General features: G+C 52.7%; 5 protein-coding genes across 5 annotated transcripts; 3 read left to right on the forward strand and 2 right to left on the reverse strand.

Moving 5' to 3' along the window:
- Positions 1 to 45: 45 nt before the first annotated feature.
- BO88DRAFT_427075 (putative pyruvate dehydrogenase complex, dihydrolipoamide acetyltransferase component) lies at positions 46 to 4,730 on the forward strand (the record flags this gene model as incomplete). The annotated part of the gene is made up of 9 exons (XM_025708955.1): positions 46 to 155; positions 234 to 283; positions 349 to 572; positions 641 to 1,698; positions 2,437 to 2,451; positions 2,608 to 3,009; positions 3,293 to 3,297; positions 4,034 to 4,215; positions 4,284 to 4,730. 9 exons carry the CDS (start codon positions 46 to 48, stop codon positions 4,728 to 4,730), a joined length of 2,493 nt encoding a protein of 830 aa, XP_025561128.1.
- A 514-nt stretch (positions 4,731 to 5,244) lies between these two features.
- BO88DRAFT_436680 (malate dehydrogenase) lies at positions 5,245 to 7,293 on the forward strand. Its single transcript, XM_025709579.1, has 5 exons — positions 5,245 to 5,556; positions 5,632 to 5,749; positions 5,832 to 5,981; positions 6,049 to 6,143; positions 6,206 to 7,293. Exons 1-5 carry the CDS (start codon positions 5,491 to 5,493, stop codon positions 6,797 to 6,799), a joined length of 1,023 nt encoding a protein of 340 aa, XP_025561129.1. The 5' UTR covers positions 5,245 to 5,490; the 3' UTR covers positions 6,800 to 7,293.
- A 1,148-nt stretch (positions 7,294 to 8,441) lies between these two features.
- BO88DRAFT_344198 (ATP-binding protein) lies at positions 8,442 to 11,412 on the reverse strand (the record flags this gene model as incomplete). Its single annotated transcript, XM_025703223.1, has 3 exons — positions 8,442 to 8,600; positions 8,659 to 10,559; positions 10,611 to 11,412. 3 exons carry the CDS (start codon positions 11,410 to 11,412, stop codon positions 8,442 to 8,444), a joined length of 2,862 nt encoding a protein of 953 aa, XP_025561130.1.
- Positions 11,413 to 13,655: 2,243 nt separating this feature from the next.
- On the forward strand, positions 13,656 to 14,546 carry BO88DRAFT_416826 (uncharacterized protein; the record flags this gene model as incomplete). Its single annotated transcript, XM_025708275.1, has 3 exons — positions 13,656 to 13,751; positions 13,850 to 14,188; positions 14,289 to 14,546. 3 exons carry the CDS (start codon positions 13,656 to 13,658, stop codon positions 14,544 to 14,546), a joined length of 693 nt encoding a protein of 230 aa, XP_025561131.1.
- Positions 14,547 to 14,764: 218 nt separating this feature from the next.
- Positions 14,765 to 23,965, reverse strand: BO88DRAFT_427079 (HbrB-domain-containing protein; the record flags this gene model as incomplete). Its single annotated transcript, XM_025708956.1, has 13 exons — positions 14,765 to 15,502; positions 15,560 to 15,652; positions 15,674 to 17,339; positions 17,813 to 18,117; positions 18,237 to 18,240; positions 18,354 to 18,839; positions 18,885 to 18,993; positions 19,040 to 19,086; positions 19,111 to 21,563; positions 22,266 to 22,269; positions 22,635 to 23,236; positions 23,283 to 23,869; positions 23,920 to 23,965. The coding sequence occupies 13 exons, from the start codon at positions 23,963 to 23,965 to the stop codon at positions 14,765 to 14,767; spliced, it is 7,140 nt and encodes a 2,379-aa protein (XP_025561132.1).
- Positions 23,966 to 24,215: the final 250 nt, after the last annotated feature.

Below are 24,215 nucleotides of genomic sequence, written 5' to 3' on the forward strand. Positions count from 1 at the left end.
CCCGTCTCGGGTCTTTTTCTCTATCACATATAGCATTTGGGCGCCATGGTTGCTTCTGCTGTCCGGATGCGCGCTCCCAGCGCCATGTTCCTCTCCAAAGGCGCCCTCTCCCTGAAGCGGCCGCAAACTGTTCACAGATTCAAGGATATCGCTCAGTATGTCGCACCACCTCGATGAAGTCTACCTGACTGTCTGCGAAGCATGCTAATCATACTTCTTACTTTTTTTTTCAGATCTCAATTGCCTTCCCTGTCCGCCCTTTCCCGTTTTTATGCCTCCAAGTGTATGCCGTTATTCTTGTCACCTTTGATTTGTGGATGATCGGATTCTGACATATTGGATCTGCAGCCTTCCCTCCCCACACTGTCATCAGCATGCCGGCCTTGTCGCCGACCATGTCCGCCGGAAACATTGGAGCTTGGCAGAAGAAGGCCGGTGATTCCCTGCAGCCCGGTGATGTCCTGGTAGAGATCGAGACCGATAAGGCCCAGATGGACTTTGAGTTCCAGGAAGAGGGTGTTCTGGCCAAGGTTCTTAAGGAGACTGGCGAGAAGGACGTCGCTGTCGGTTCTGTATGTGATAACTCTTCTGCTCTGTTCTTGGCCCCCACCGAATCCTTTGCTGACCGCTATTGCATTAGCCTATCGCTGTTTTGGTTGAGGAAGGTGTCGATGTTGCCGCTTTCGAGGCTTTCAGCCTGGCGGATGCCGGTGGTGAGAAGGCTGCTCCTGCTGCTGAGGAGAGCAAGCAGGAGTCCAAGGCCGCTGAGGCTGCCCCGGCTTCTGAGCCCGCCCCTGCTGCCGTGGAGCCTGAGACTTCCGGCGAGAAACTCCAGCCCAGTCTGGACCGTGAGCCTTCCATCAGCCCTGCCGCCAAGGCCCTGGCTTTGGAGAAGGGTGTGCCCATCAAGGCTCTCAAGGGTACCGGCCGTGGTGGCCAGATCACTAAGGAGGACGTTGAGAAGTACAAGCCCAGTGCTTCTGCCGGCCCTACCTACGAGGACATCCCCCTGACCTCCATGCGCAAGACCATTGCTAGCCGCCTCCAGCAGTCCGTGCGCGAGAACCCTCACTTCTACGTCTCCACCACTTTGTCTGTGAGCAAGCTCCTCAAGCTTCGCCAGGCTCTGAACGCTTCCTCCGAGGGCAAGTACAAGCTTTCCGTCAACGACTTCCTCGTCAAGGCCTGCGGTGCCGCCCTCATGAAGGTCCCCACCGTCAACTCCAGCTGGCATGAGGAGAACGGCCAGACCGTCATCCGTCAGCACAAGACCGTCGACGTCAGTGTTGCCGTCTCTACCCCCAATGGCCTCATCACCCCCATCGTCAAGAGCGTTGAGGGCCGTGGTCTGTCCAGCATCTCCAACCAGATCAAGGACCTGGGCAAGCGCGCCCGCGACAACAAGCTCAAGCCCGAGGAGTACCAGGGTGGCACTTTCACCATCAGCAACATGGGTATGAACCCTGCTGTTGAGCGCTTCGCCGCCGTCATCAACCCCCCTCAGGCCGGTATCCTGGCTGTTGGCACCATCCGCAAGGTTGCCGTCCCCGTCGAGACTGAGGAGGGCACCTCCGTTGAGTGGGATGACCAGATCATCGTCACTGGTAGCTTCGACCACCGTGTCGTCGATGGTGTTGTCGGTGCTGAGTGGATCAAGGAGCTGAAGAAGGTTGTTGAGAACCCCCTCGAGCTTCTTTTGTAAGCTCTTCCCTACACTGTGGAACCCCGACCGGCGCAGTATACTAGCTATCTACGATCGGAGTTTCTTTTGGCCTTGTTGTTGTAATATGTATTAAAATCATTAAACGTTTCCTCCTTTCACGACCGTCACGGTCTGTCAAGTACAGCCTAGATATTCTCAATGCATTTCCTATGTTTCGTACCTCCATGATGTTAAGCCTTGCAGCATGTTTTGGACCATTTTATTGGTCGCACAAGTTGTACCTGATAATTGAACCGGCCCCTTTCAAAAGATGCAACAACCTGTCTAGATTTATGCCTTGCAAAGCAGTAATTGGGTAGATCCATCAGGAACAACCTAAAGGGTTGCGTAGCCGCCAGTGCGTTGCGTCCGGCACGAGAGTCTTGGCGGTGCTCATAGCCTGGGCCAACCTTCGCCAGGGAATCTATGACGTGATGTCATTCCTCTCGGACGGTTCTCGTGTCCATAAATACTCGAGGTTCTCATCCCCTGAAACCTACCTCGATACTTTCCCGTGCGTCAGCCTATTACATCTTATTTTATCGTCACTTGCATCTGAATCTACCTGTGCGTTTGTTTGGCCCTTCCTGGAGGTTGCTAAGTACTCTTGGTCTTGGCATACTCCCAACTTAGATGCGCCGACTGATGACGTCCTAGATCACATATTCCCCTCAAGTCACACGACTCATTTATTCATCATGTCTTACGCAGAAGCTGCTGCCAAAGGTCCCAAGCAATCCGCAGAGGAGGTATGTCTACAGTCACTCCACCGCCTAGCGTCCAGTTCAGGTGCTATATCATCTAGATTATGCAGATCGCTAACACTATGGACAGGCGTAAGTCAACAACAACACAGAACAAATGACCCTTCCATACAGCTAACAGCCATGTAGTCGTGCCCCCAGCGTTGGTGGAGTGTACCGCGACGAAGCCGAGAGCACCGCTTCCCTGGTCGACGTCGACTCGCCGCATGTCCAGGCCGTGGATCCCGACTTCCTGAAGCAGGACGTGCAGACCACCACCCAGGCTGAGCGGATAGAGCGAGAAGAAGAGGAGCGGGAAGCCTACGAAGAACGGAAAGCGAAGAGCAAGGCTAAGGCTAAAGCCAAGGCGAAGGCTGAATCGGCGCGCAGCAACGCGCACAACCCTGTCTACCTCGGAAATGCTGTGATTCTGGCCTTGATTGGCGCTGGTCTGGGGTATGGAGCATACCGGAAGCATGCTGCTGGGCAGCTTTCGTGGGAAGTGATTGGATGGGCCTCTGGCGCTATTGGTGCTTTTGGTGCCGTGGACTACTTTGTTAGCAAGTGAGTATCTGTCTGAAGTGCATGTGCGTTGATGGCGTTTGCTAATGTGGGGGCGTCCTCTAGATGGCTTCTGCAGAACAAGTACCCTCCGAAATAAGGCTTGAAGTTGAAACGGAGCACTTCGTGGAGTCGTGATATCCCAGTGTCAATTCCGCGGTCTATCACTTTTTACTGTTTGTTGTACTCCTTTAGGGTACATGAGGCGTTTGTGCAGTCTTTGGGCGTCATAGTGTGTTTGTTGCTAGTATATCCCTAATGGATTGATCTTTTTTTAGCACAGCAGCCATCGTAAGAATGAGGGCATGAAGTATTCTGCGGTGATCGCAAAGGCGAAGACAATGTCCCACGCGGGGTAGACAATTGCAAAAGAAAAAGAAAAAGAAAAATCAAATGACGTAGACTGTAGAGTCGAGAGCCTTTAGTCACATCTCTAGCTTCCTGCATGGACTTACTTTTGCTCGGACCGAGCTGAAGCGGGTCAGGCCGCACGAATGGCTGCAGTGGCAGGGGCGGTCAGCGCCGTCAGAATCGTGGCCTCTGCAAGAACATGTGGCCTTGGCCAGCATCATTATTAGCCTGATATAGAAGGTCTCTCCTGACACGTCGCTATTTCTTGGTGCCGACTCCTAAACATTTCGCAGACTTACTCAAGGTTTTTGTACTCTTGGAAGAAATTAGCACCTGCAAACCCAAGCTATACCTCCCCTTTTGCGGCCGGGATTGTATACAGCATATTCACCCGATAGGGTACACCGCACAAAATGGTAAGTCGTCTACGACCTCAAGATGTGAAGCCCCAATTTGAGGGATCATGTTTATGCCTGATGGGAGCTTACATTGTCTCTTGTTTAGAATTCCCTCTTCAATTCCGCCCTCAAGCAGTCATCTGCTATCCGCCGTGACCTGGATACATTCTCCCAATCACCAGCTACCTCATCTGCCGCACTACAAGGTATGTTTCGGAACTGGTGCTTATAGTGGCTCCACTACGCAACAGAGGGAGCTAAGCTCAAGTGAATTATAGGACAAATCGCTGCTTCGCTAGCATCGCTATCACGCACCGTTGACGACTACTCTGCCCTGTCCAAGAAGGAATTGATTCCGGAGAAGCAAGAGAAGGCATTCGAACGAGTCAAGAATTTCCGCTCAGAACTGGCAGATTACCGGCAACATTTTGATCGACTACGGAAAGAACGGGAGGAAGCTGTAAGAATACCACTCCCATTTTCGAGCAGCGTTGAGAGTTACTGTTACTGACCATGGTTTGTCTACAGCAATCCGTCACCAACCGCAACGAGCTCCTCGGTCGACGCCCTCATCACACAGCTACACCGGAGAACCCATATGCCCAACCATCCCTCCCTCAGTCTTCTGCGTTCGCTCCTTCCTCATCACGATCAGGACTCAGCTTTGGAGCTTCGCCGGCCGACTACAACCGGGAAACACATGCGCTTCGCGAACAAAGCTTCCTAGCGAGCACCAACACCCAGATCGACGAGTTTCTTGATCGGGGTCGTGCTGTGCTGGCGGACTTGGGACAGCAGCGTGAAGTGCTGAAAGGCACGCAGCGTCGACTCTACAGCGTTGCGAACACACTGGGCGTCAGCGGCGACACAATCCGCAGGGTTGAGCGTCGCGCAAGACAAGACAAGTGGATCTTCTGGGGCGGAGTGGTGCTCTTCTTCCTATTCTGCTGGGCTGTCCTGCACTTCTTGCGATAGTTGCGGTACATATTTCTTTTCATTCCCCTTTATATTGTTTTTGCTTTTACCCCCTTACCTTTCTGGGACTATTGTGATTTGGTGCTTGGGTTGTCTTACAAGCGCAGGCGTTTGGAGCGCATTGGCAGGGGGGGAGAATTTATTGCGCATTATTGTATGTACTTGTGAGTGTGTGGATGTGGTGATGGCTCGTAGTCTATACGTAGTCCCTGCAGCAGGACTGATTAGATTCGCTGTCCCCGTGCGCAATGGGAATTGGTTTGAGTGTGGAGTAACCCAAAAGTAGTGTGCCGTAGACAAGGAAGACGGACGGGTGGATGGAAATGGTTGGGGGGGACGTGGCCATCGGTTAATTTAGGGACCATGGAGCAGATCCCATAGCAACGTGGCAATGAAAGCAATTGTCTAGGGAAGTTAATTCAATTTGAATTAAGTAAAAAAGACTACCATTGGCATCGGAGAATCATCGACAACCAGCATATATGAGGGTCGGTAGGACGGAATCGGAGCAAGTCGCCAGGCAAGTGGACAGACATGGCAAGCACGACAAGATGATCCGATGGCTGCCGTGGGGATCGGAAACGGAGCCATTTAGCCGCCCCAAAATCCTTCGCGCTCACCGGCCACCGACGGCTTCTCCCTTCTTCTCCTTCTTCTCTCTCCTCCTTCCTCTCCATCGCAATTGTTTCTCTTCTTTCCTCCCCATCTCCCCATCCTTCTTCCAGATAGATCTACCTTTAGTCTATCCTTCACAGCCAAGATGTTCGCTGCTCGTCAGTCCCTCAACCTCCTCCAGAAGCGTAGCTTCTCCGCTTCTGCCAGCCAGGTGTGTAGCCCAAATAAAAAACATTGCCTCGGAGCTCTCTTGTCCACTTGCTAACCATCGCAATTTCCATCTCAGGCCTCCAAGGTTGCCGTTCTCGGTGCCGCCGGTGGCATTGGCCAGCCCCTGTCCCTGCTCATGAAGCTCAACCCCCTGGTCACTGACCTCGCCCTCTACGACATCCGCGGTGGACCTGGTACGTCGCACAGCTTCTCCCTTCCCTCCAGTTTGAAACGCCCATCCGATCATCGGAGTCGACTAACAGAATCCCCAAACAGGTGTCGCTGCCGATGTCAGCCACGTCAACACCAACAGCACCGTTAAGGGCTACGAGCCTACCCCCTCTGGCCTTCGCGATGCTCTCAAGGGCTCCGAGATTGTCCTCATCCCTGCCGGTGTTCCCCGCAAGCCCGGCATGACCCGTGATGGTATGCGCTGGACCACTTGAAAATTATCAAGGCGCGAGCGTCAGAGTACTAATCACGCCTGTCACAGACCTCTTCAACACCAACGCCTCCATTGTCCGCGACCTCGCCAAGGCCGCCGCTGAGGCTGCTCCCGAGGCTAACATCCTCGTCATCTCCAACCCCGTACGTTGTTCTCCCATCACCACCAAAATGATCGAACCTTGTACTAATTAGGTACCCCCCAGGTCAACTCTACCGTCCCCATCGTCGCCGAGGTCTACAAGTCCAAGGGTGTCTACAACCCCAAGCGCCTCTTCGGTGTCACCACCCTGGACGTTGTCCGTGCCTCCCGCTTCATCTCCCAGGTCAAGGGCACCAGCCCCGCCAACGAGAACGTCACCGTCATCGGTGGCCACTCCGGTGTGACCATCGTTCCCCTCCTCTCCCAGTCCAACCACCCCGACATCTCCGGCACCGTCCGTGACGAGCTGGTCAACCGCATCCAGTTCGGTGGTGACGAGGTCGTCAAGGCCAAGGACGGTGCTGGTTCCGCCACCCTCTCCATGGCCATGGCCGGTGCTCGCTTCGCCGACTCCCTCCTCAAGGCCGCCAACGGCGAGAAGGGTATCGTCGAGCCCACCTTCGTTGAGAGCCCTCTCTTCAAGGACCAGGGTGTTGACTTCTTCGCCTCCAAGGTCGAGCTCGGCCCCAACGGTGTTGAGAAGATCCACGAGGTTGGCCCCGTCAACGAGTACGAGCAGGGTCTCATCCAGACCGCTCTCGGTGACCTCAAGAAGAACATCCAGAAGGGTGTTGACTTCGTCAAGGCCAACCCTTAAATGTTTTTTGGACTTGCTTGAAGAAGGAACAAAATTGCAATACCTCTCTGCAGCCGCTTTTCCTCCCTGTATAACAGTCTTGTGATAATCCATACCCACTTCCCGCCCCCTATGCACATCCCCATCTCGCATGTGGCTTTTATATCGGAGGAAATGTAGCTGCGGAAACTCGCATAGCAATGAGTTTTTGGAGGAGCCTGGGTTTGCCAGGGGAGATGGACATGAACGTGTATTTCCTATAAATAAGAAAATCTAATGATTCAATGACTAGTATTGTAGCCATCCATTGGTATTTGTAGGATTCAGAACTGCACGTTGGTTTATTTACTACCTCCTACAATTGCCTCGGCTGCACCTAGAAAATCGAACCCGTGGCTAAAACTCAATCAGTCCCAACCAACCCAATGATGAATCCATACCGGCTCGTAACAAATCAATCACAAAACAAAAGAAACAGAGTAACAGGAAGACAAGGATATATAGGTTTAATAAACGACAAAGGAGAAAAAAAAAACCCCCCCCATTTTCTCCATACTATTAGTGAATATATATAATACTTGACGTCTACTTACCACTCCTGCACCAACAACATCCCGTCTTTGGAGTCATCAATTACTAGTACTAGTTTCTACTATTCAACTTCAGTAGTAGTAGTAGTAGTGAAGTAGTAGTATCATTGAAACCAATGAATGAAGTCGGAACTTATTCCAGATACTATACATACCATGATGGCACCAAACATTTACTTCTTACTAATAACTTGGTATCCCTTTCCAGTTATCTTGTATTACTTACCACGATATTTTATGTATAGTATAGTAGATAATGGACTATGCATGCATGTATCTGCCTATCCACCTACCATGAGGAGAATTCCCATCAGTGATTACTACTACTGTCTGGGATTGGGTTTGAGTTACTATTAAGTTTGGGATAATGTTGCAAGTACTACTGCTGACAACTGAGACGGGATTCATATCGATGGACTACTTACTAGTTTTAATTGAGTGTGGCTTGAGGAGTACGGATATAATAATAGTAGGTAGTGGTAGTAGTAGCAGAACAGCCAGAGCTGTGAATTGTGCATTGTATTTTATACTTATACTGGAACTTTCAGACTACGGTGATTAGGTGATATTTGGTAGATTGCTTAATGCAGTGGTAATGTAATGCACTTCTGACCGGCCGGTTAGGTATTTGATGGTGTATACTCAATACTATACAGTCTTGAGGATCTCGTCTGGAATAACTACTAGATTAGTATGTAAGAAAGAGATGAGGTCAGTCAAGTAAGAGTGGGGTATTTCGTTTCTCATTGTATTCCAGAATGTTAACTAGTAATAGTTGTTATCTTGTCATCATCCTTGTCATCATCATCACGGAGATCGTCAACAGCAGCAAGCGCAGGTGCTAGTGCAGTGAAGTGTAGGTGTCAAAAAATCAACATCAACAGGAATAAAACAACGCATAGAAGACAGATCTTTGGCAGTGGGCAACACGCAAATAAAAATCTTGCTTCATACTAAGGGGTAGTTCGGTCAAATTGCAAACAGAAAACACGAAGAATGGAAGAATGGGGAGAGATCATAGTCTTCGCTCGAAAGAATACAGCGTTACGATAATGCAAGCCAGAAGAAAATGACTAGGTATAACTTCTCATAGCATCGAGGTATCCTGACCCCCCGCGAAGGTCGCGGTCGAAGGTTTCGGCGACCTCCAGAACACGTCGGATGTGCTCCATGGATAGAGGGGTTTGCTCGTTAACAGCCAATGCTTGGGCTGTGCGGACGGAGTTTTTGATCTAAGAACAGGTTAGTTAGTATCCGTGCACGTTCCGTAGACTGTATGGGGGATCTTACCTGACGTCCGTTGAGGTTATGACGAGCTAATAGATCAAAGTCCTTTTCTGTGAACGTGGCGGTCTCCACACCCTCCTTGGCCTGCACTCGCTCCAAGAACATCTTCCAGACGCTGCGCTTCGCTTTCGTGGTGAGTTCACCGTAGCGCAAAGCGACGTGGATGCGGGATTGGAAGGCGTCATCAAATGTCTCGACGCGGTTGGTGGTCAGGAAGAGAATACCCTGGAAGTATTCCAGCAACCGCAGGAAGATGCTGACTAGGGCATTGCGGTGAATGTCCTGGATGGTGCGCTTCTCCAGGAAGATATCAGCTTCATCGAGCAGCAGAACGGCGCCCCAGGAATGTGCGATGTCAAGGATCTTATTCAGCTCTGCTTCAAGGGTGCGCGGATCGGTACCCAGCTCACCCGCGCTCACCATGTAGAGCGGGCGTTTAAGGAGCTCTGCGATGCCTTCGGCAGTAAGGGTTTTACCAGTACCGGGAGGTCCGTGGAGCACGGCCACGAGACCCTTGCCCTTGCCTTGGATGACATCGTCGATGTTCTGGGCCGCGCGGAAAGTGTGCGATTCGACCAATGCCTTGACGATGGACTTCTGGTTGTCGGGGAGGACCAACGAATCAAAGGCATCTTCGTTCCATTCAATCTCACTGATGCCCGAGATGCTGAACTCAAGCCACAGCTTCTCACTGAAGGCGAAGCCGAGTACCACGGGGCTTGCGATGAGGAGCTCCTCTTCAGTGAATTCGCGGTCGGAGGGGTCCGCGACTTCGTCCATATTCTCCTTGACGATTTCATTGCCGTTCTCATCCAGCTCGACCTCGACGACGTGCGGCTTCCCCTCCTTGTCCCGTACCACCTTGAATAGGAGTTGAGGGGTGTCTGATTCGCGCGGTTGCCCGTAGGTCTGTTCCGATTCTGAGTCGGACAGAATACAGCAGCACCCATTGTTGCTGCCATCATCGTCGGAGCCGTCAAGGTAGTCTGGGTCCTTGGGACGGACGGTGCTGATAGGGTAGTTGGGATTGATGCGCCGGTGGATGGCGGGATCAACCATGACACGGCCGTTGATGTTGACCTTGATGACGGACCGCTTCTTTTTGTAGAAAGCCATACCCTTGTGATACCGGTAGTTCATGCCTCGCAGCGCCACGAATTTCTTACCTCGCTCAATCAGCTTGGCCTTGACACTCTCAGCTTCGCGATGATACTTGAGCGGATAGCAACTCAGACTGGTGATTTTGCGGGCACCCTTGAAGGACTCCACCTCGGCGGCCATGGTTCCCATACCGAAAGCCTTGCCATCATACTCGAGGTATCGACCCTCGATGCTGTACCATTGACCCTTCATGAAGGAGGACTCCTTGGTGGCGTACTCGATCTTGAAGGCACGAGGCTCATCCTGGTTTCCGTAGGTGGAGGAGTAGGCGACGGTGTTGGGCTTGAAGATGGCCCATAGGAGATCGAACGTGATCATGCTGGAGTCCAACAGAGGGTAGAGGGTCTTTTTGGTCTCGGCATAGTCGGTGTCCAGATACTTGATGAGCACCTTGAGATGTGATGCCTTGATTTCGGCGAGCTTGCGGGCTTTCTTCTTCTTTTCGGTCTTGGCCAGCTGCCGGAGATCTTTCATGTACTGCCGCGTCTCCTCAAGGTAGAGGAAGAGCATGTTGGGATCGACAACCGCCGTCTCCTGCACCAAGCTGACGCCCTTGACTCCATCCATGACCTTGGACAGCGCATCGCGCAGGTACTTGCTCTTCAGGTCTACCACAGTCTCCAGGTACTTGTTGTCCCAGTCGAACTTGCGGCGCACGGTGAAGAGGTATTGGTCCCACTCGTTTGCATCGGGGTCGTCGACCGTCTCCGTCAGCTTGAAGTTGTGAATCGTATTGTCCCATACTGCAGACTTTGGTGTTAGCTAGGTCAAGAGGAGAGATAAGGATGACGCACGCTGATCTACACGCTTGAAAGCAATCTTCGAGGCAGCCTTCTTGCGTCCCTTGGACTTTTGCGAGCCTCCTTTCTGGCCGTCAGTGTTACCGTCACCCGAGCCACGTCTGCCTCGGCCTTTGCGACGCCCATCGGCCAACTTGACACGCAAGGAAGCCAACTTTTGCTTGGCTAGCAGAAGGGCGAGCTCGTCGGCGTCGGCATCCTCGTCGGCATCGTCATCGTCGTCTTGTTGCTCCTCGGAAGAGTCATCCTTGGAGCGCGACTTCTTGGTCTTCTTCGCCTTGAGCTTGGCGACCAGCTTCTTCAGGGTCTTTTCGTCAAGAGACGAATCGGAGTCGCTACTATCCTCGAGATCGGAATCGGGTTCCGATTCAGTCTGGTGCGACCGGCTCTTCTTCTTACGGCTCACACTTTTGAGCGATTTTTTGATCTTGTTCTTGGCCCGGCGGCGACGCTGTTTGCGATCCGACTCTGCGTCGGACTCTGACGCCGACTGAGCGTCTTCGTCGTCGGAGGTAGATTCCGCGCTGGATTCCTCGGAAGAGGAATTTAGTTCCGACGAGCTGTCATCGCTGGGGGTAACAATGGAAGCGGCCTTGCGGTGAGACTTTTTCTTTTTCGAGCGGTTGGGATCCTGGTCTTTTGTCGCATGCTTGGAACACACGGACTTTTTGGGGACGGGATCGGAGACAGAGACGGGAGCTTTGGGGTCGGACTTGACTGGGGGAGTATCGACGGGCGGGTCGGCGTCAAGCTTGGATTCGGGGGAGGAGGAGACGGGGCCACTAGCGTCGGCCATGGTGGTACCAGTCACAGCGGTCGTAGTACTGCTGGAGTCGCTGGTGGTGGCAGGGAGTGGAGCTGAGCCAGGGACCGGAACGGGCACAGGCCCACTGTTGTTGGAGCTTGGGTCGCGCTGAGTCTCGAGCTCAGTTTGCTGGGAGGATTGGGAATCAGTGGGGATGGCCATGGCCAGTGAGCAGAGAGATTGGGAATATATGAATGATGAGACGAATGTAGAAGAAGGAAAGGAAGAAAAATAAACAGGTGAGGATGGATGAATGGATGATGAAGAGTAGTGATATGGGGTAGATGGGAGAGAGTGGATGAGGGTAGTTGGTGGATGGGAAGAAGTTTGGTGGGAAATGCTGTGGATGGGGAAACGGGAGAAAGAGAGAGAAAGAGAGAGAGGATGAGGAGAGAGACAGACTCACATACTCGGATGCCTAAGAATAATAAAGTATCCTCGCTTGCAAGAGCGCCTTGCGTGTTGGCCCAGCAGATGGCGGTGTGTGCTGCCTGACCACCCAAGATGAGAGAGAGAGAGTGAGGAAGCAGAAGTAGTAGTAGTAGAAGAAGAAGAAGAAGAAGGGAAGAGAAAAGAAAGGAAGTGAAAAAGAGCAAACAAAAATGACAGGCAGATCGACGAACAAAAGTAATTAAATAAATAAATAACCCCAAGAGTGAGGCGATTGATTGTGACTAACTGACTAACTGACTCCAACTTAAGAGCAATGATGCCTGTTCACAGTTGCTCTCTGCCTGCTGCATAAATAAATACAGTAAAACTACTACACCTAAAAGAAAGAAACTCGCCGGATTGGGGAAGAGGCTGGGATAGCTTCAGAACTGGCAGTACCAATAACAATATGCAAATCTCACCGGGTCAGCAAATGCATCAGGATTGGATTGTCACCCTGCCAGGCGCTTGGAGAAAGAAAGTGGCACAGACTTCCGACCCCCAAACCCAAACAGCCATTCAGCCGCAGGATCATCAACTGGATGCGCAGAAGTCTTAGAGGGAGAGCCATCCCCGGTCACCGACATTTTGCCAACGTGCGTGTGTCTCACATGCGCTGTCAGTGCAGTTTTCAGTCACGCTTGGGGATGGAAAGTTGACCCAATATTTAGATGGGATGATCATCCAGATGGAGTACTACTAGTATTTGTAAGTAGTCACGGAATAACAGGCAGAAGCAGGCAGTAGTGACATACTACTAAAGTTAGACTGAGGAGTCATACTGACCCTTCACGAACACTGACAGGCAAGCCTGGCTCGTATTCGTCCGAGTTCTGACCAACTGATATTCTCCGTTCCAGTTCCAGATCCCTGTCTGCCTGCAGCTGAACCAGGTGAAGAATCCCGACTCCATTGCAATGCCCCGGATGTTCCTTCCGCGGCAAAGTACCCCGGCTCCGTACTTTTGTACGTCAACCCTAAGCAACATCCATGTCTTCCAATGTAGAATTTGAGATGTCAAATTAAGATGCTTACACGCATTCCACAAATAACTATATATTTGACTGAGAATTTGGTAGATTTCAGATCATTAGACAGAGAGACTCTACAGCCAATAACTGGGTTAGTAGGGACTGTAACCAGAATTCATACTAAGCAATCTCTGGGAGATTCCTATATTTCGAGATAACCGGTTTCTGCCTACACAGACCAGTATACTAGATGTTATTACATTTACACAAATCAACATCAGTTGTCATCTATACCTAGCTAGCATCATCGCTTTCAGGCGTAGTGCTCCATACATAGTATACATTTCACACTCACCCAGTTCCTATGATAAAGCAATATACACTGCCCTCATCTCTACATCATCTAAACGCAGGTACTCCTAGTATAGACTACTAAATGAGTCGACCATCCTTACCAACAATCACACCCATACAACTACACCTAATCTCAAGCATACACCCCCTTACCCCAATGTATAGACCATAGCACCCCCCAACCCTGGGTAGTTCCTACCAAACACAAGCATAGTAACCAAGCACCCTAGCAACGCAATCCAACTTATCCAGCTAATCCACAATTAAAATTCACTGAACAAGAACAGAAAAGAGAAGTCAAATCACTTCACTGACATAGCAACACTGACAGAACAGAACTCACTTCTATGTTGTTCATCCCCTTCTGCCACTCTCATCTTCCCATTCCCATTCCCACCTCACCTCCATCATCCTTCTACATACCATCCTATCACATCACCCTATTACCACTACCACGAAAACCAAGACATGAACAAGATGTCACCCACCTTCACCCCTGTCAACAATACCCCCGGTCACAAGAACGGCACTGCCCTGAAGACCCCTACCAAGAAGACCGGCGGCGTGGCAATGGTAAGTACCATACTCTACCACCACCACACATACACTACCCACAACCATACCATATATAGTATACACAGAACTAACAAAGATACCCCAACCCATACTAGACCCCTAAAACCCCAACTCCCGCCTCAACAAACACCCACACCCACACCAACAGCAACAAAAAACGCCTCACCCCATCCTCCCCCACCAGCACCACCACCAGCCCCAACAACAACAAACGTACTAAAGCTCGCACTCCCCTCCCACCCATCCCAACGACCCTCGCCTCCGCCAGCGCCTCTGACCTCCTCATCCTCCGTCTCCGGGACGAGTCCTCCACCCCCTGGACCGCCATCAACCAGGCATGGACGGATCTGACGGGGATTAGTGTGGGCGGGTCGACCCTCCGAGCGAGGTACAATACCATGAAGAAGAATTTTGTGGTGGTCGATCCGGGTGATGTATTCCTCCCTCCCCCTTTTTTTTCATTTCCATTCTATTTAAGTATCATTTGGGGGATGTGATGTGGGTGTGTGGCTAATGTGTATGTATATGTGATAGGAAGCAAAGATCCTCCAAGCTAAGAAAGATATCGAGGGACGATTGGAGACGGAGAAGTGGAAGTTGATTGCTGAGGAGGTGGGGAAGGTTGGTGGGGGAACTTATCCCGGGGAGTGTTTGAGGAAGTATGTGAGGGAGATGGAGAAGGGGATGAAGGGGGTTGCCACTGCTGCTGTTGCTAATGGTGGTGGAGATCATGGTGAGGAGAGTGAGGAGGAGGATGTTGATGATGTGAAGATGGAGGCTGAGGAGGATTAGGTGCGTTATGGCTATGGCTATGGCTATGGCTATGGCTTTGGGTCTTCTGCTGCTGAGCTTGCTGGGGGGTATTGGGAAGTCATAAAGTGACAGACAAACATACAGCTACACCGTGAACAGCATGTCATTCTTTTTTAAAAAAAAGGACAATCAATCAATGCTTGTTTACTCCAATTCTCTGTACTCGAGGTATCATAATCAAAATGAGAAAAAGAAAATCACAACACACTTAATTCCCGACGCCCGTAATCCTCCATCCCATCCCTCATATAATCATCACTGTCTGTGCGGGCTACTATCGCCGGCCGGATCTTCGTCCCTACGAACCCACGTCGGTCTCGTCCCGTGCGTCCGCGGCCTAGCCAGTTATGCTTCAGCTCCTTGCTCAGGAGCTCGATCTGCTCCTGTGCTCGATCGCCGGTTTGCACGCTGGCCAACACGCTGACGCACTGGAGCATCCGTCCCACGGTCTCGGTGATGATGTGTGACGTGTCTGTGTGCGAGGACCGGTGGATGATACTGGGCCGTTGCGTGGGTGACGAGAAAGACTGGAAGATCAGCTGGTCCGGGTTGGACGTGTTGGACGCCGCCCGGCTGCGGTTGCAGTCTAGCGATTCAGACGAGTAGCTGTTCGCGGCGTTGAGGAGCGTCGACGACTGCGAGCTGTAGCTGCCGAACCCGCCGTCCAGCGAGGCCGATGTCGTCGGCCGTGCGCTGTTGCTGCTGCTCTTGGTCGTGACGCTCAGCGCTGCCGTGCCCAGCTTGATGCTGTCTAGACTCAAACGGGAGAAGGTTGCCTTTAGCACGTCGTACCGGTAGAGGATGACCATGTCGCGGAAGGCAATCAGAACGAGGTTGCGCACGTCCAGATCGCAGCCGGGGTACTCGCCGTTGAACGTGGATGACCAGAACTCACTGGCTTCTCGGCGGTTCATGACGGACCCGCATCCCTTGAACTCAAGGTCTAGGGGCAGAAAGACAGCCTGGATGAAGGGCAGGATCGTGCCAAACACGAGCATCCACACTTGTACCAGATGAGGGACCAGCTTCTCATCGGGGATGCCGTTCAGTGTATGGTTGAGGGAGGCGCATCCTGTCTCTAACAGCTCGCGCAAGTCGTCTACCACTGCGGTGGGCATGCGTTTCTGGACGCAACGCTGGATATGGATGAGGACCAGCTTATTGAGATCCTCGATGGCGATGCGAACATCCTCTCCGTCAAAGATGACCATAAGCTTGGCCTTGAGAAAGTCCCAAGCATCTTCCGGTGTCATGTTATTCAGTCCAAAGCCCTGGAGGGTCTCTCGAAGAGCCGCTTCCGCAAGGACTCCCGTGGAGCTGCCCAGCGACGATGGCCCCGCAAACGTCCCCGGCGCAGGTCCCGACGAGTTGGCCACCCAGTCCAGCTGTTCTGACTCTAATGCCTTCTCTTCCTTCTTCTTATCTCGTAACCCGTGGAGCAGATCCAGGCCACTCACGCTTTTCCCAAATGTAGTCGTCACCGCACCTGGCGAAGCCGGGGTAAAAGAATACAGCGACTGAGGGGCATTCGGATCCGAGGGTTTCGAGTTACTCGACGCCGACGACAGCGGCAGGTTGTAATGATCATCTCGGTCTTTCAGCTTCAACTTCTGCCGCGACAAGAAGTGATGCTTGTGCTTATCCTTATCCTTCTCTTTCTCCTTCTCACTCCCCACCGGCTTATCGGCCGGAACCACCGTACTTGCCGACGCATTCGACAAGTTGTAGAGTGACGAGTTATTCGAGGGAAACGTATCAGCCAAGCTCGTCGTCGACGCACTCACGATCCGTGATAATCCTCCGCTCGGAAAACCCATCTTACTCGGCGATGGCAGGCCCCGGTCCTTGCTGATCCCGTCTTTATCCCGACTAATCCCTATATGTTTCGGTTTCGAGAATAGCTTCATCTTCGATTTCTCGCCCTTGTGCTTATGCTCCCGCTCTACGGGCGGCTCCAGGCCGGGCGGCTGCAGCGCGGGATTCCGGGGAAACACCACATTTGCCGCCGTCGTTGCGGCATGTGTATTCCCATTTGTAGACCCACTCTGATATGATGCCCCGGATGCACTTCCCGCGCTTGTTGGGGGCGCAAACAACGGTGCTGGAGGCGGCGGGGGCGGAGGGGAAGCGCTCCCGCCTCGTCGAGACCGGGAACCGTCTTCTGACACACCCCGCACTGGCGGAGGACGCTTAGGAGGATTCTGGGGAGCGGTCTGCTGTTGCTGGAGCATGGCCGCCTGGGCTGCGATTCTGGAAGCGGAGATGGTAGCCTCGGAGGAGGACGCGGTGGGGAGGGATGGCTCGAAGAAGCCCTGCGAGTGGTGACGAGAGCGTCTCTGCAGTTCCGGCGGGCCACCACGACCCGACGGTTTCCTGCTCAGGATCTCACCATGAGGCATGAAGGAGACGGGGGATCTAATCGTAGAAGAAGAAGAGGAGGTAGTATTTGTGGTGGCGGTCGAGATGGGAGGAAGAGGAGCGGTGGTGTTGGCGGTGATGGATGAGGTACGTGGAGGACGAGGAGAGGAGGTCACCGACACGGCACCGGGATTGAGGGCAGAGTGACGCGGCGAGATGGTGGTCACATTGGAGGTAATCGACGAGGCATCACTGCCTGAGGAAGCAGGGCGGGCGTAGGAGAAGTCGTCGAAGGAGCGGCGAGGGGGCTGTGAAAGTGGAGGAGGAGGAGGATGATGAGGAGGAAGAGGTGAGCGAGACGAGGATCGCTCGGGCGACACCGGCGAGCGCAACATGATGTGAGCGAATAGAGGGCTTCGGAGACAATGCTATCGAGACACAAACCCCGAACCCATGATATGAAGGGAGGAGGAGAAAAGTCGTGCTGGCGGCGAAACCCAGTCAGTCTAGATCCCCTGGATTGATTGCTTGCTTGTTTGGCTTTCAGCCGCCTTGGGGAGGATCAGCAACCGAAAAGGCGCCCGGCCGGACGATCTTCGCTCGTGAAACAAATCCAGCGCAAAGCAAGTCTTCCCCTCCCGCCCGCACGTCCTTTCTTTCTCCAACTTTATCCATCCCACTTGATTCCTTCCCCGCGACATATACCTTCATTATTCCATTCCAATCCTCCACGCAACCTCTCACAATGTCTGCCAACAAGCTTCACGCTGCTTATGTCGCTCCCGACCAGTCTCGCACGTTCGAGCACAGCATTTCTTCCCCGCTTCCCTCCGCCGACGCCGTCCCTCAGAAGGTGACCTATCTCGCTGAACTACGCAAGCTCGTACCCACTCTGCAGAACGACATCAACGTATTCCTGACCGCGCGCATGGAAGAGGACAAGAAGGCCGCCGAGGCCCAGGGTCAAAAGGTCTCTGACAAGGAAGCCAAGGAGGAGGAGAACTACGGAGAGGAGGTTGTGGAAGAGGATGCGTGATCCTGCCATACCCGAAATTAAGACAATCGAGAGAAAGTGTGTGGATGCTACGGCTGACGAGGAACGAATCACGACTAAATAAATCATATGCATGGATCCTTGAATACCGCTATCCCGGGGTATCATCGTGTAGGAAATGTCCGCCACTCCGGTATGCTTTCGTTGAACAAGACATGGCCAGGAAATGCGGAAGGAAGATCAAACAAAGCGAGAAAAAGTAAAGAAACCAGGAAAAGCGCACAAAAAACCGCGATAACCGATACACAATAAACCACAAACCTCTATATACACACAAGTCAGGCTCATCGCATGCGATTGGCACAGCCAAGATGGACAACCGTGTTACTGCTTCAGTTAGCCAGGCTCAATTCAACAGATCTGGTTATACTCACTCCGGAAACACATTAATCACACTGCCTCCGATCCGCTTGTGGCAGATGCCGCAGACCCGTTCTTCGGTAATGGTGACATGTCGCGAGCGCGTCGATCGCCCGTCTGTCCCCTCTCCTACCAACAATTGCGCCTGCGTCTTGATGTCTTCTGCCTTTTGCAGGTTGGCCACGATTCGGCTCTCGTTGAGGATTGTGTTGGCGGCCCTCATACGGCCCTTGAAATAAAACTCGAGCTCTTTGACCGGGAGCGATTCCGGGATCAGATCCAGAGCAGAATTGGGTGGCAGCCGGGATCCGTGTTTGGCCAGTATCTCAAGCGCGGGCCCGTACCGTGGCTTGTAGCCATGCGGCGGCGATAGATATAGAGACAATAGAGTCAAATAAATCGATGGTTTGTCATCCTCATACGGCAGTAGAGCTACACAGCGCGAAGCCGCTCCATCCGCAGCAGTCGTATCCTCCGCTTTATGGAGATGATTACAGTATCTGAACGGTCAGCAGAACTCACGTAAATCGATAAATGCAACTCACTCTTCAGCCTTGACGTAGTCTTCCAACTTGAACACGTAGATTTCCAGTGCCTGCCGGTGTTGTCCCATTTTGCTGAAGACAATCGCTCGCGCCTCGAAGAACTCGGGATCTGTCGCAAGTCAGCAATGCAATATAAGCGCAAGAAGGGTACTCACCGTCCCGGTCCAATCGATCTAGAATCTTAGCCGGAGAGTACTGGGAGCTGGACTTGAGCATATTCAGGAACTTGCTCTGCCAATTAACATAGTCATCCAAACTCGAAAACTCCCACTCTTTCGCTTGATGCTTCTTCAGTCGTTCCAAGTAAAGGACGAGCAGTTTCTGATGCAAATCTGGTGTCATATCATTCAGTTCCCCAATGATATGTTCCAGGTATCGGACAGCCAGGTTGACGTCAATGCCCTGCAGGAAGTCTAGCACGCGGTCTCTTGGCAGCGTCTCCGCGTTCTCAGTATCTGCCAGGAAAACCTCCATCCCCAGCTCAGGATCCTGTCGTACCGGCCACTCAGCGAACTCGAGGATCAAGTCAATGTGGTCTGGAGACAGATTCTGCAGATAATTGACTGTTCGCTTCGGCCCGTGCAGCTGCGGCGCCGTCTCTTCTTCCTCGTCGGCTTGTCCAAACTTCTGGAGTAGCTCCAACGCCTGCCGATGCAGCTTCTTTCCGTATAGGAAGTCAATCAGATCGTTGTGACGTCCCGTCTCCTCCAGCTTCTCCATCACCACATCCGGGTCGCAAAAGTTGGCAATGCGGAACAATGACCCTGCCAGAGCTGGAATAGCGTACATGTACGCCCGGAAGAGAGTCGTGTCCACGAGTCTTGCCTTTTCTCGCAGCTTTTCCCCAAGATCATACTCACCCTCCGGATCAATGCTCAGCAGCTTCATGACCGAGTCCGTCAACGCATCGTTCGCGCCGTCCGTCGTCGCATCAATCACCTTTAGTGTACCGTCCGGGTTCAAGAAGCGCTGAAACCGTCTCCGTACGTCCGCCAGATACCTCTGCAGATCACGAACAGCCAGCTTGAGATCGGCCCCTTCCAGCGCCTTATCGCTCTTGGCCTCCTCGACCACCTTGCCCCGGATACTGCCCGCATCGCTGGCATCATCTGTCCGCGTCCGCAGAAGAGACATCACCGACGGAGCATGCGAGAGTGTCTTCGGCGCTGGCGGCTCCTCCGCAGCCGGCGTGTCGGTTGGGCTATTGTTCTCTTGCGTCTTAGACTGGCTATCTGTCGTCCCATCTTCGGACCCCTCCGGCTCCTCGACAATCGACGACAGCTCCCCCGCGATGATCTTCGGATACAGTCGTATCACCGTCTCCGGGGGCGCAGATATCTCCGTAAACAGATCCATCGAATCCGTATACTTTCGCATCTTGAACAGCCCTTCAGCCTTCTCCAGCTTGATCTGGCGCAGCCGGCCCTGCTTATCCCTCAACAGCGCATCCTCCAGCATACTAGCCAGACTGATCGCCTCGTCCAGATACCCCTTCTCGACCAGCGAGTCAATCTGCGTATCATAGCTCAGCGCCTCCATCCGCCATATCGTCCGATCACTCGCCACCAAGAACCCCTTCCCAGCATGCGCCAGACTAATCGTCGGCTGCGGGATATGCATAATACTGGCAGACGGTAACGGCACCGACTGCAACAGTGACAACGTCTCCGGATTCCGCACCTCCAACACCCCCTTCGAAGCATCATGCAGCGCCAACAGAAACGGATACGAATACCCTATATCCGCCGGCGCATGACTCCAGGGTATCTGCCTCCTCCCCAGCGAATTCCCCTGCACATCAATAAAATGTGTATTGATATCCTTCGCCAGCAACACCTGACCCTCCTTCAACCTCGTCGCCAACGGCTTCGGCGCACTGCCCCCAAGCCCCATATAACTCATACTGGCGACTCCCACACCGGCCAACCTCCCCGTACTCTCCTGTCCCCCTAATCCCCCAATCCCAGACGGACCAGTCAAATCCGTCACTGTCCCACCAGCATCCCCCTCAATATCAACCATCACAAACCCTGACCCCAACCCAGCCACCAACCTCGTCCCAGACACCCACGTCAACGTCTTAATCCCACTCACCAGCGTCATCTCCATAGGCCCGCCCGCTTCCATCTCCATATCCCTCCACACCCACACCATTATCTTCCTCTTCACCGCCACCGCCACCCTCGACACAATAGCAGGCACTCCCGTTTCAGAATCATTCTCGATATTCGACGTCACCGCAAACGTCGTCGCCCCCTTCGTCTTCCCCAATTGCTCCTGCAACGAATACGTCCCCAGATCATGCAACGACACATATCCCCCGGACAGAGAAACAAGCACCTTAGCCTCCTTAATCAACGCCAACTGCTCGATCTTGTACCGCGAGAACTTTTCCACTTCGCGGAGTAGCTCCGTGGGTTTCTTGCTGTGCTGTTGTTGTTCCCGGTTCCCGTTCGTAGTCCCGTTCGCGATTATCCCCGTCTCTCCGTTGCCGTTGCCGTTGCCGTTTGCATGTTGTTGCTCGGTAGTAGTATCTTTCTTCCCCTTCCCCTTCCCATCACCATCCTGCTGTGCCTCCACCTCTCCTTCTCCTTCTTCTTCCTCCTCGTTCACCCGATATATCCTCAAACTCCCATTATTCAACCCCGCCAAGACGCGATCCCCATACGCCAGCACAGACTCGATGCGTGATCGATCGCGCGGTTTGAGTTCCACGAGCGGACGGGCCGTGAATGCGGATAACATCGTCGACAACGAAAAACGTTAACCCCCTGTTTGTCTTTGCTGCTCTTCTGCGTATGTATGTATGTATGTGTTGTGTATATATTCAAAGTTATCGGTAGGGCGGTGTGCTGGCTGGCTGGCTGGCTAGCTAGCTCGGTAAGTTGTGGAGGATGGATGCTCGGGAGGTAGGTAGGTAATGCGCCGTTCGCGATCGATCGGGAGTTAGGTTCATGTCATGTCGTGGGTGTGGAAAATGTGCAATTAGTCTCTCTCGGGGGAAGGGCGGAGTTATTAGAAGGTGGAGGTGGATGTCATGGTTTGGGTGTTCGTTGTATGTATGTAGGTGAGTGATGTGGTGCGGTTCGGTGGTTGGGCGGAGGTTGATTGATAGCGGCGGAGCTCCTACGGAGGAGTGAGTGTCCAGCTGGACCGGACAGCTGCCCTGCCTGTCTCCCCGGGCCGTGTGCCAAGATGGGTTTCCCCGGCTGGCTGTGTCTGTACTACAACTATCTCTATGTATATTCTGGATTATCTCGTGACAGCATCCCTTGCGTGTCATTTATTTTAAGATAGACTTGTAGCAATGATTATGTCAACGTTGTCTTGAGTATCTAGTCTATTATGCTAAGCTAACCGATGGATGGATGTCCTGCACACACCGCTACTATCCCATCCATGGGTGTGCCATCCGCTGGCTTGAAGCTCCGATCCCATGCAATGAATCAATTCCATAACTGCCAACCGACCGATCAAAACCCATAACACAGCCCAACGGACCGCGACCGACAAGGAATCCGGACTTTTGCAAATATCAAGACCAAAGAATGGAGTGAACGCACGGCGCATGTACAATGTGAAGGTAAGCCAGATTCCGATCGGGAATGAGAGAAGGCAAAACCAATAGGTAGGATAACTATAAGACCGGAAGGTCTAATGTGTATCAAGCTTCAAATATAATAATAGTCGTCGGAATGCCTCTCAGATCATGCCTTGATCTCCGTGGGATATTCCTGGTGTTTGGCCGACGTGCCCTTCGCCCGCCATGTCGAAACAGCGGGGATGTCTGCCTTGAAGCGCTGCTCGTCGGTGCCGTATGCGCGCGGTGTAAGCTTGATCAGCGTATGGAGCGGCACCTCCATCCAGGGACTTTGCTCCTGCGGCGTGTTGAGGAAGTAGGCATAGATGCAGCGCAGCACGGCCTGGTGTGTGACAATGATGACGTTCTCGCTACGCTCCAGCTCCATGATAATTGGCTCTAGCCGGATGACCACATCGCGGTATGACTCGCCACCCCGGTAGCGGTAGTTGTACTTGTCCTCGTCGCGCGCAGCAAAGTCTTCCGGGTACTTCTCCGCAATCTGCTCGTACGTGAGTCCGTCGCAGACCCCGGAGTCGAGCTCATCCAGCGCCTTCCACTCTAGCTTCTCGAAGCCCGTCTCCGCGGCGAGATGACGAGCCGTTTGAATCGTACGTTTCAAAGTTGACGTCCAAATAACGATCTTGGTGTTGGGTGGGACCCCAGACTTCTTTAATAACCCGGGCAGCGCTCGGGCGTATGCCTCTCCTCGCTCTGAAATGTTGGAGTCGCCGCCAATTTTCCCCGTTAGATTATATTCTGACTCGCCGTGCTACATACGTTAGATCAATCGTACTTCCAAGAGGAGGAGCACTTACTCGAGATAACCAGATCGAGCGAGGTTTGATGTGAAGGTTCTGGATGTAGTAGACCAGCCGACTGGAAAGGTAATCCTTAATCTGATTAATGATGACGGTCGACCCGACATTGATGAGTTTGACGTAGGTGAAGTGCTTCTCGTTATCGTCAATGGTCTCATAGACCTTCTCGTAATTGCGAATGCGGTTACGGAAATCGAGAGCAGCAACTTCCGGGTCCTGCCCCTTGTAGTCCGGCGACGTTGTCTTGACTTCCAAGATGTTGTTCATGATCAAGTCTTCATCATCACATATTGACTCGACGTATAGTGTTTCGACGTTTGCCTCCTGACAGCGTTCATGGATCCAGCGCCGTCGCTCTTTCGTAGAATTGGTCGCATCCAAGATAGCTACGACGCCTTTCCCGGACTGAAACCACTGGAGCATGTCAGACACCGCAGCCTCGGCGGCCGCGCGTCTCATTTTCTCGCCTTCGGTATTATGAGGGTCGAAGAAATTCGCATTGGGCTGTGGCGTGCCTGCACGACGGTAGCTGCCGACGTTGAATACCCGAGCGGGGATGCCAACCCAGGCAAGATATCGCATAGCTGCATCAATTAGTGCCTGACGTCCAACAGCCAAAATCACCAGAGCGTACCTTTTCCAGCTATGAGACTCTTGCCTCTGGCTGGGAGGCCAACCATGACCACACAGATCTTCGAGTCATCGGACTAAGGAGAGTAAGTCTCTGGAGTGCTGCCATTGCGAAACGACGTAGATGCCCAAATTGAAAGTAACAACTTGCGACGAAATAGACATGATACATAATAAACAAGCAGCGTTGCAGCGCATTATGTTCAGGGTCATCGCAGACCCGGGCAATTGCCCCTCCCAAAAGGAGGGGTATACAGCCTCACCGGACGCATGGCCAGGGCAGTACATAACGTCACCGGC

The sequence above is a fragment of the Aspergillus vadensis genome (assembly GCF_003184925.1).
Source record: "Aspergillus vadensis CBS 113365 unplaced genomic scaffold BO88scaffold_17, whole genome shotgun sequence".
NCBI classification, from domain to species: Eukaryota; Fungi; Ascomycota; class Eurotiomycetes; order Eurotiales; family Aspergillaceae; genus Aspergillus; species Aspergillus vadensis.